Raw genomic sequence first — 11631 nt, forward strand, 5'->3', positions numbered from 1 at the left:
TCATTGAAATGATGTCTTTGGAAAAGCTTTGGGCCATGGCCACCTAGAGAAATTAATGTTCTTGTTTTTTCATTTAGAACTATTTTTACAAAAGCGAATTTGCCTGCATCTCCTCACAGTGGGAAAGAGCACAAAACAAAGCCTGGGGTTATTCTTTAGTGGCTGTTTAGTGGCTTGTTGTTTGGAAAGAGGTGTTACTGGAGAGCTTTGAAAATTAGATTTTTATTTGTGCTTAACCAACACAAAGCAGCTTTGAACTTTTTCCTGTTAGGACAGATGTGCCCAAACCTCAGAAATTACATGTAACTAGATATATTCCACTGTGGGTAAGAGTAGAAATAGTATTTATTGTCTTTTTTGGCGAACTGCCCCTTTTACTGTAAAGTGTACGAGAGTATCTCCGGCAGAGCACAGCAGTTTAGCAGTCTCTCACAGGGTTTAAGCTGCCATTCCCCAGCTTAATGTCAAAGTGTAGAGTTTATTATGCCAAGCCACAGGCCACATTAATTAACTGCCAGGCTGTACAAGTATTTGCACCACAACCAGCTCCATTTGTCCCCATTAAAAATGAATTTGTCACTCAATAAATGTATGTTTGTTTAAAAAAATCTGGTGCTGTTTTCTGTATGTTCCTTCTTTCTCCAGTTCTTTGTTCTGCTGCTTTTCTGCACTGTGTATAAGTGAGTAAGTGGCTTCCAATGTCTATTAATGACATCCATTTATTTTCTGCGAGAAAGGATTTATTTCACTGTCCTTGTGAAGACAGTCTTCCCTCTGCTGCTATTGGTGTTGTAATTTAACAACTATTACTATGTTTGTCTAAGGCCCCAAATGTTCGAGTTTGCTTAAGGCAACTCCTCTCCCTCTCTCTCTCTCTTCCTCTCTCGCTGTAACACCCTCCTCTTTCCTTCTTCTGCTTGTCTCCAATCTGCTTCCCTTGGCACCATTTCATTGTGTTGGTTGGTGTTGGTCCCAGGAGCTCACACAGCAAAGAACAACTTTTCTTCTGGCATTTTCCTAATTGATCCATGGCAGCCCGCGCTGTGGTCTAGCTGTATTCATATCTTCAATAATTCATAAACAGTTCCCTCGGAGGGAGTTCATCTCGTGTTCTTATACAAAAGAAATACAGAAATTCATGGTCTTGTCTGCTGATATGGTACCCTTTATCTATAAACAGGATGCCTCGTGTTCATCCTTGCCAAGATTTGGCATCTAAATGCAGCATGGGAAAAGTAGCAGCGTACTTGTTTGAGCGAAATGGACTACAAGTACTGTTTTTCATAAACGCACAACATAGACAACAAGTTCAGGTGTTGCAGGTCTTTTTCTGTTTTTGTACATTTTATAAAAAGCTAAACCGAAAAGTGTGCAGCCTCCGAGGTGTCCTGAGAATTGAAGGAATTGTTCAGATTATTTTATTTGGGGTTTTATGAGTTATTATCAACAGTCTGAATATTTCCTGCTATAGATGCTGGTCACACCCCCAGTTTGGTCAGCAGTGGACAGCAGCAAAACATGTTTTAGACACCTAAAAAGTTCAACCAAAACAAAAAAATCAATATCCATTTAAATTTATGCTGTATTTAGAATATTTTCACTGCTTTACTTTGTCATGAAACAGCTTTAAACCGCTGGCTTACATAAGCCAAATATCGCTCCCTCCAACCAAACTCCATGGACAAAATCAGTAATTTTACCTCATAACAGATGGGAGTCGCTGGTCTACCACTGCCTCGATTTGTTAGTTTGTTTGTGTCATTGTGTCACTTCAGTAAATCTGAATTGTTCTTTTAAAACATGGAAGTCATACAATAACACAAACAGACAAATATTGAGGCAGTGGTAGATCAGCAAGTCCTGGTAAAATTGCTTATTTTGCTTATGGAGTCTGATTGGTTTGCAGAGAGCGAAATTTGTCTCATATAGCAGCAGTTTGGCATAATGTAAAGTGGTTACAATATTCAGAATATAGTGTACCTTTAAACTGAAACTGACCGATTTTTTTAAGCAGCTATAATACCTTTTGTTGTCCACAGCAGCATGTTGCTTAGCTTCCATGCTGGTACTCCTCTGTGCTTCTCCAAACAGGGAGCATGCTGACTGGCATCTGCTGTACGTAATACACTGATTATTGATAGGTTCTTTATACAACCACATGTCAAATAATCCAAACTGTTCCTTTAACTGACATTATATGTGTTGTTTTTAATAAGAAATACTTGTAAGTCAGAGGTAGGGTACATAACACAAACATCTAGATGGGAAATATGACAGATTTTCAGATTATACATTAGGAAAATTTGACCGTATTACTCACCATTAATGCCAGACTTTGCATCTCTCCCCATAAAGCTAATGTTGTGAAACATGTTAGGGTTGAGAGCTATTCTCAATCAGGAAGACAGTTATTATAGCTATTAAAATCACCATCCACTTTACGTAATGAAGGCAATTAGCCAGAGCTACCTTGGCTGGAAAGCATACGACCATTCCCACCCACGGAGGGGAGAGAGAAAATAGGCCATTTTGTCTGGCTGTTTGTTAACTCCCACATGTTTTATACAGGAAATACGAACGCTATTAACCACCAGTTGACTGATTGTATCTGTGTCGTTGTAGGAATGCTGCTCCAGGAGAGTTTCATTGAGGAGCCTGATGGCTTGGTGTCTGTGAACCTGCTGGTGGTGTCTGCAGTTTCAGCCTTCGCAACAGGAGCCGTCCTCTCTGGCCTCACTGTCTGCTGGATCATGAGTCACCGCCACCGCCACTCTCGTGGCTCTGGATCCAACGGTGCCCGCCGCAAAAGTGACAAAGAGCAGAGCATGCTGGGGCAGGGCCGCAGTGGGTCAGTAATGAGCGTAACAAGAACCAGCGGCGGTGAGAGGCGTCGTTCACAGGCAGACAACCCTTTTGTCACGCCCAACGGCTGGCCCAAAGGAGAGATGGACCCAGGCTTGCTGCCCACGCCGGAGCAGACCCCGCTGCAGCAGAAGCGGGCCATGCGTCTCCCAGACACCGACTGGGACCAGAGCCAGACCTTCCTCACCGCCGTGGGGACACCCTGCCCCAACAACTCTGTCATCTACCTGAGCTCCAAGTTCCTGCACGGAGGCGGAGGGGGTGGAGGGATGGTCCGGATAGAGGACACGGGGGAGGTCATGCTGCCCCCTCACACAGAGCGCCAGCGCTACCTGATCCTCGCCACCCAGAGAGGGGAGCACGGTGGCAGTCGTCCCAGTGGCACCCTGAGGAACTCAGCGGGAGATTACATCTACCCTGCCACGCCGCAGGACTCCCCCGACCGACGGAGGGTGGTTTCCGCTCCCACTCCCCACATGGACTATGGGGAGCCTCGCTGGAGTCACGAGGCGCTCAACTACAACAGCAACAACGGAGCGCCCTACCACCCCCAGCGTCAGGGCCTCATCAGGCCAGACATGCACGGGCCTCGAGGGCTGGGAGAACTGGCTGACTTCAGCCACCTTCTAGGGAAGAACATGGGAGAGCGCACCCCCAGTGGCCAGTGAGGCAAAGTACATGAGCTCTCTCTGAACGCCCATTCCCTCAGCAGACTGGAATAAATCAACCCCTCAGACTCACTGTCCCAGTCCAACCTTACCCTGTCTGTCCTCTCTCACTGTCATTCAATGTCCTGACGTCATTCAGCTGACTGAAGAGAGAGACAGAGAGAAAAGAAACAAAGAGAGAGTTGAAAAAGAGGAGAAAACTCTCCTCACATCTCCGGCTCCTCTGCTCTTAATCTGAGGTGCACCCCTCTGCTCTGTGAGTGGTACAACCCGCAGAGCTTGACTTTGACACCACAGGACACACGGTGAGGTAAAAGAGAGGGGTGCAAAGGAAAGGGAAACTCAAAGGAACATATGGGGATTTAAAAAAAAAAAAAAGACAATTTCGCTTGTAGCGCCAAATGTGAAAGGTCTCCCTCCGCCATTTTGTTCACAGTTTTGACACCATGGATCTTGTTTGAGTGTGAAAATTTTGTTCCTGCTTTTGTTTTTCTGTGCCAGTGGCATCCAGCAGACAACAATGTGCTTTACTATGGATTTCAGATGAGACTAAAACTGTTGTAGCAGTGCCAGAGGGCATTGACGCTCAATGAATCATGCAGTGTGTGGATGTGACTGTGTGTACGTGTGAATGTGAGTGGCCACAACAACCCCAACCAGTGTCCTGTCTGTAACTGTGAAGTATAAGTATACAATGAAGGAGGGGGTACATGTTAACATTATTTTCCCTTTTTTTTTTATAAACAATCACCGAGAGACAAATGGATTTTGTCTCCTTATGTGTTAAGCAATCAGAGGTGGTTGACCAGTCGCTAGTGAAGGGTTGAGACTCCCATTGTAATTTTTTGTGATTCCCAGTACCTCAGAGGCAGCACTGGACAGAGCGAAAGAAAGCAATAATAAGCAAGAAACACATAAAGGTGAATTTAATTTGATATTTTATAATGTTTTCTCAGCAAAGCAAACTGAAGTTTAGAGATGTGAGAAGAAGAACCAGGGCTCTGGGAAAAGGAACAGTATCTCTCCTCCATTCTTCCCTCCCTAGCTGCCTCTCTCAGTATGCCCGGGTCTGCCTGACCTGACCTGAGGCCCCCCTGGGCTCCGCAGTCCATTTGAAGGAGGGAATGTGAGCTGTGGCTGTCTGGCTGTCTGACTGGGTCTGTGAGGCCCGGCCGCTTGGGAGCTCCATTCAGCCTCTTCTGCCCGACACTGAGCCTCTTTGTGCCCCCAGAAGCAGGAGGAGACTGCGGCAACAAATAGCCGTTAAGAGTCAGGGACCTAGCCCAGCGCCGCAGCCTAGCAGAATATCAATGAGGAGGACAGCAGCTCCATCCGTCATGTGAGATGTACCAACCAGGACCGGGCATCTCTTATGCTTCACCCACTCTGGGTATTCACTGGTAGGGCGGAGCTGAGGGCTGAAGCCGGGGACTGAGGCCAGAGCTGGGGCAGCGCTAACTGTCACAATGGTCATCCCCTTGTGGCTTTATCCCTTTCTGTCTCTCAGTGTGCTTCACCACAAAAGCGGGATAAAGAAAACAGATGGGCATGGGTATACTTGGGTGTGGAGTTACTCTTTCACTCCGTTGTCTGATCTTTTGATGTTTTCTGTTTTTGTCTGCCCTCATCCGTTCTCGATTCAAATGTAGATCCAGAGATAGCTTCTTCTGTTTTTTTCATCTGGGTCATGGCGTGGTAGTGTTTTTGTGTGTGTCAGTCTGTCGGCTTGTGTGGATTTGTGTCCATGAATGCGTTACTCATATTGAGTGCAAAAAAAAAAAAAACAGCTTTGATCACTTCTACTCTTCATTCTCACCTTTCTTCTTTTCTTCAGCCTCGCTCCCTTTTCTCTATTGAGCCATAAATGTTGTGAAGCAGGCCTTTGCTTGACATTCACAAACCGATGCTAACAGTGTCAGGGCCCTGCGTGGGAGCAGTGTATGCTCTACACTATATTTAAACCATTATACTGTACACAAAGAAGTGCAGCTAAGATGGAGAAGCTGGACTAAGCTTTCAGCTAAGCTTAGGGGACTTTGGGTCAGATGGTAGATACACAGACACACAAGAAAAAATACAAGAAAACATCACAAGAACTAGGGCCAGGCGTCATTTGAAATGCTTTGATACAAATGCACCAGATTTGAAGAATGTAATTTTAAAAAATGTGAAAAGTATTCACATTTTTCCATAAAAATCTTTTTGATTTGAAGCAGCAGTGTGGGGCTTCATAGCATCTTCTAGCTCGTTGTTTTCTTTTTTAGGCCCACAACTTAAAGATCCCTCCACTCAATGTGTGTTTCTGATGTTTATGTCACCTAAAATGTCTGACCATGACTATACAGACTATACTCGGTGCAAATTTTGTCACTAGAGAAGTGTTTTCACATTCCCTTCCTGAAAGAAGAGTTATCTGTGCACTTCCCTTAAATCTGAGATTCAAACATATCCTGGCAAGCTAGATATGGTATGCAACAAATTTCAAAAGCCATCACTGTCTAATATGCAATTCTACTGGCAAAGAAGCCTGAAAACCTCCACTGCAGAGCAGACTTGTCAGTACAGAGAATGAGAACTAGCATGAACTGTGTCACTCCCAATTACGAACTAACTATCAAACAATATAACAAACGAAAGATGCTAACTACACTTACCATTCTGATACATAAGTTAGTTGATGATTGAGGCTCTGTCTGACTGAGGCTCACTGCTCTTTCATTGGTCAGCCTGGAGCAAGCAGTGGTACAAGACCAGATCCAGAATTTCTTAGTGAGGAAGAGCTGCTTCTAGTTCCTTTTAACTTTTTTTTTTTTCTGTGGGGAAACCATATCAAACAAATGAATCATAGCGAAGTAAGACTTGTCTGGAGGGAACTTAAACTGATGTGGTTCACTCTCACGTCTCTCATCAGTGTCGTTTTCGAGCCTGACCTAGCAGCTTTTTCAGCAGTAATGCTCATAAAATAAATTGTATGCTACATGTGCGGCACCTAAAGGCTGAAAAAGTTTGCAACTAGTTGGTGAACACAGTAGAGTATTTCATCAATTTAATTTCATTCAACGTTTATTTAATCTCGAGGAATCATTGAGGGAGCGCCCTCATTTAGAGTGATGTCGAGAGAGCAGCTTAAGAGACAGATAGTCACTCAGGAGATGGTGGAGAGCAAAAACAGGGATAAAACTAAGTGACTTAATTTTATCAGGTGGCCACAAAGACAACTCCAAATGATAAAAATGTTGATCCATATCCAGATGGAGGTGTGATAGTCAAGCCTTTGCTCACATGTTCACCTTAAAGCTGAGGTAGGCAGTTATTTTTGGTGCCACTGAGCCAAAGTTTCATCATAACGTAAGTGGTCTGAGAATAAAATAGACTTCATCTCTTCCTCTTTCAGGCGTTAGAAAACAAAATCACAGGTCAGTGAGATAGTTGATTGTTGAGTCTCATTCCCAGAACATCAGTATTTCACGACCTGTGAATGACACAGGTGACATGAAAAATATTATGTCAGTGTTGTGTTTGCAGCTCAATTCTGCTGCCCCCAAGTGGCCAAAAATCAATTCATTAAGATTTAATGTGAAGGTTGAAATGTTTGAAAAATATAAACATATTTTTCTACAAAGTCCTATTTTCGTTTAATAACATAAGCCATTAAATGACCTTATTTAAACACAAGCAGCAGTATAAAAACTTTATCAGAATATATAGATTTTTTGTTTGTCAAAATCAAGAACTGTTGGATCAAACTTAGTAAACAAGCTTCTAAATCTGACCAAATATTTAATACTAGCTGACAGTTTTCAACACATCGCGGTTGGTACCAAAACAGTTTTTGAGGTTCGTTCATTACCAGGCCCTGACAAATTCACAGCCAGAGCTGGAGGTACTGCATGAGACAAGCCAGTGAAAGAGATTTATGAAAGCAAGGACAGAGGAGGAGGTCAGGCGGGCGAACATGATGTTACTGCATTACCGCCTCACCACATTAGTACAGTGTATTCTTTACACATTCCACCCTGAAACAGGTCATTAGTATTGAGGATATGGAGCCCTCCACCAGCCTCATCTCTCCGTCTCCATCTCCGCTGTGACCTGAGCGCTGCTTGTCTGCGTGTGTGTGTGTATATATGCGCATGTGCGTGTGAATGAGGCCTCTCTGTCTCGGACGGCTTGCCCAGCCAGCCGTGTCCTCGCTCTGCATCTCCTCCGGTGTTTCACTAAACATGCTTGATTAGGCAAAGTACATTCCCGGCCCTCTAATGGCCTGATGAGCCCTTGAGAAGATTACTACAGACACATCAGCACTGAGAGGGAGGTGCACGTTCAACCAGCTCTTTACCCCCTCCACTAAACCAAACCACCAGCCGCACACGCATACACGCTAAATTCTGTCGGCCCTGTAACCAAATTCAGGCTGCAATTGAATTAACATCAGAAACAGAGCTCAGGCTTGAAATAGGCTGACAGTGACTGGTTCTAGGAAAGGTACTGTACATGATGTTCTGTTACTGACTGCAGACTTGACCCGTCATTAAGCCCCTCCTCCAAAAAAAGCACCTTCCTAATCAAAGATTAGTAACCGTAAGTAGACACCACAGGCCTTTGCATTTCATGTCAAAGCGCAGTGAAGTGGGCTCTTTGGAGGGTGGCGTCTTTCTTATTTTCTTTCAGAAACCTAAAACACAAGAGCAAATGTGTGAGGAATGGATTAAACTTTGTCTTTATCTGCCCTAACTGCCTGCAGTAACATTACTCCAAGACAAAGTTGTGTTAGATATGTCTGCATTTGCCAAATTTATGGCTTGGGGTTAGAATTGGATTTATTATGTGGGGAGGTTTAAGGAGGAGAATGTGGGCTGGTGCATAATCAAAGTGGGCAATGATAACACAACTAAACAAAAAAATAACTGCCAGTTTCGTTATGTTAATTCTGCCACTGTTATCACTGTAAACTGCATTGCGATAATGAAAAGCTTGACAGATGTAGCAACAGTAACTAAGGACGGCAGGCCTTAGTTAAGGTCAGTTTGATGACCTTAGTTGAACATTACAGAGCATCTAAAGAATTCAGGTATAACTTCTTGGAAGTCAGACTTTTTTATTAAAGCCATCATCTTCCCTTTTCTTTGCCCGTCCTCTCCTTCCTCCTATTTCAACTGCTGCACTTTGTCTTCTTCTCCTTTCCAGCTCCTTTTTATTATTAACAGACTCGCACTATCTGTCTGCACGCAAACACACAAACACTCACATAACATCGCTACCTAATATACGCCTGTGCTTTCGTCCTGTTTGTCACTATCGAAGGTTAGCCAGTTAATTTAATGAGCCGGTGACAGAAACAGAAATCAAAGTAATTCACAAAATCCTGCTTTATTTCACATCAGGCCCTTAATGTGTTACAATTTTTTTGACATTTTCAAAGCCTCTCATGCGAGAAATTGCTTTCCTTTGCTTAGAAATGATTTTGTTTGAAGTTTTTTTTTTGTTAAATGTAGCACATATTGCCTCCAGTACTACATACTCTCCATCTTTATCTCTACACTGCACATATCAACACACACACACACACACACACACACACACACATGCAAAATTCCCACCCAGCCCTCGTGACCCAGTCTGTTTAGTCTTATTTATCAGGTTGTGTCTGCGTCTGTGCTAAAGAGACCATGCCTTTGTGTGTTGGGGTTGTTTGTGCCGTCGTGTGGCCCCAGTGATGCGATGCCCCCCAGCCAATTACTGCCATCTTGCCCTGTATGTGCTCTCTGCCCTAGAAAGAGTCCAGAAACGGGGGCTAACTTGTATGAAATCATCACACTTGGGAGATAGTGACATGAAACCGCTCCCTTCCAAGCCAACATCGATCTGAGAGGGAAAAAAAAAGCACAAAAACAAGGCGAAAACAAAATCAACATTTGCATTTTTGTAAAGTTGTAGATGTATTTAGTCAGCACTGATCATTTCTGTCATGTTTGTTTTTTCTATAGTTTGTTTCTGTGGTAGATATTTGGTTTGGAATTATATGGAATATTATTGTATATGATTTCAATTTCAATTCTCTGGTGTGCCGGATTTGATGACAATGAAGAAGAAACTGATGACTATCATGATTATTATTATTATACTGACTGTGACAATGAAACAGTACTGTGAGCAGCACCGAGGTGTTGTGTCCTGTTTGGATGCTGAATCTGAAAAGAAAGAAGAGGAAGAGAAGGAAAAGAATAAATGAACTCATACAGGCTCAAAAAGGTTCAAACAGAGATTCCACTTTTCTTCTGCCGAGTGGAGTCTCCTGCTACTGTGAAGGACCCTGCCGTCCTGTGGCGCTCACCAGAGGCTGGCCGCCCCCCACCCGCTGTCGCCCCAGGGACCCTCGGGGCAGGCTGTCATCAGATGACAACACATGTCCCTACTACGTGTACATAACCTTGATGCTTACATGTAATTTAAGTGCAGTAGCTGCATGACGACACAGCCTCTGTGTGTGTACAGAAGTAGCGACGTGTGAATTTGTACAGTACATGCAAATGTGTGTGCTTGTGTCCGCGAAGAAATCTGTCTGTCGTCACGCAAAAAGCAACACGTGCATGCACCCTCCGAAAACAACTGCACAGCGCACATACACATACATCACACACACACAATAAACACACACACACAGACATACAATCACACTCCAGCAGTTGTTCACCATTCTCCACATTGTCCTGAGCTCTGCCTGTCACTCCGCATGGAGACTTTGCTCTATGTCAACTTTCTTATTCTAATAAACCACTCAGACATTGAACTTCTAAGGTGTCGTCATTGGCAACAGTGTTTGACTCCCTCAATCGATTTATATAATTTATTTATAATGTCATAATACTGTAACATTTAGGTCCATGACCTGTTACATAGTGGAAGAAGTATGTAGGTAGTTTATTCATAGCAATACTCTGTTATGTGTAGACTAAGATACTCTACTTAAGAAAAAGCACAGAAGCAGCAAAATGTACTTTTAATCACCTGCAAGGAACTTTCACACTGCGAACTTTCAAATCTCCTGCCTCTTTTAAACTGGCTAAAATAACTTTCCCAGTAAAATGTTAACCCATGTTTGTTTCATCTGATTTCAAGGAAAATCCAACTTGATGGCAGACCTGAAGAATAACTATAGAGAAATAGCCATATCTTCCTGCTGATGGTCTCGATTGCTTATGAAGGTCATATGGAGGCATCAGTGTTAAATTGAAACTGTTTCATAACCAATTTAAACCCCTTGTAGCTCTTAAAGTATCCAAAACCAAAGTATTCATTGTGTAGAAGGGGCCCTGTTAAGCCCCCGAGGTCCCGAAAAGATGATATTTTTCAGGACTTAAGGACTTTGGGCACAAATTATTATCATTCACGCAAAATGTGGATCTTGTTAACGTAAGATATGAATCTTGTGCGAAATTAAAAAAAAAAGACCCTGCAGTCCCATGATGTGAACTTTGAGGAACTTCTACTTATTTTGCCTCATGAGATCTTTTTACAGGACTTGTAGGCAGAGAGACGTCTGATTCACTCTACTGTCAGTCTTTCTTGCAGGAAAAGCTACAACTTTATTCATTTTGTTAGGGTATGGAGTTTGGTGAATACACATAAATCCAAATATAGCGTTGCACAACTCCACAGGCATTTATAAGCTATGATAAGCCACATAACAAACAGCTGTGCATGTGTGCAGGACCTTTAATCTAGAATAATGCATGTTTTTTTTAAGAATATTATCACATTGTCTGTTGTGGTGTATATTTTTGCTACAGTGTAGTGGAGCATAAGTAGCTATAAAGCCCCATTAAATGGAAATACTCAAGTAAAGTAAAATTAATATTAATAATGTGCAGTGAAGGTGTACTTTGTCTCATGTCACCTGTGGATTTGCATTTCTATACTTGCAGTGCGCGCTGTCAGCACAGAGTTTAATAGCTCTACAATGGTTTGAAAAAATAGATGAAGTGCTGACATTGTGCAGGTTCTTTTCAGTTTCTTTTGAATGATTTAATTTTCACATTCCCACCTGTCTACCAGGTTTGCATTAGACATTTAGTTTAAACATGACAAAACAAAAAATAAA

At 42.9% G+C, this 11631-nt stretch overlaps 1 protein-coding gene across 1 annotated transcript in view; it reads left to right on the top strand.

Moving 5' to 3' along the window:
- The window catches only part of sema6bb (sema domain, transmembrane domain (TM), and cytoplasmic domain, (semaphorin) 6Bb), a 182650-nt gene extending 178509 nt beyond the window's left edge, over positions 1–4141 (top strand). Inside the window, exon 17 of the mRNA XM_084722985.1 lies at positions 2623–4141. Coding sequence (XP_084579111.1) covers positions 2623–3530 — 908 coding nt within the window. The 3' untranslated portion in view covers positions 3531–4141. The remainder of the gene's footprint in view (positions 1–2622) is intronic.
- Positions 4142–11631: the final 7490 nt, after the last annotated feature.

This window comes from Lutjanus erythropterus, chromosome 7, assembly GCF_056507025.1.
Source record: "Lutjanus erythropterus isolate fLutEry1 chromosome 7, fLutEry1.hap2, whole genome shotgun sequence".
Taxonomy (NCBI): Eukaryota; Metazoa; Chordata; class Actinopteri; order Lutjaniformes; family Lutjanidae; genus Lutjanus; species Lutjanus erythropterus.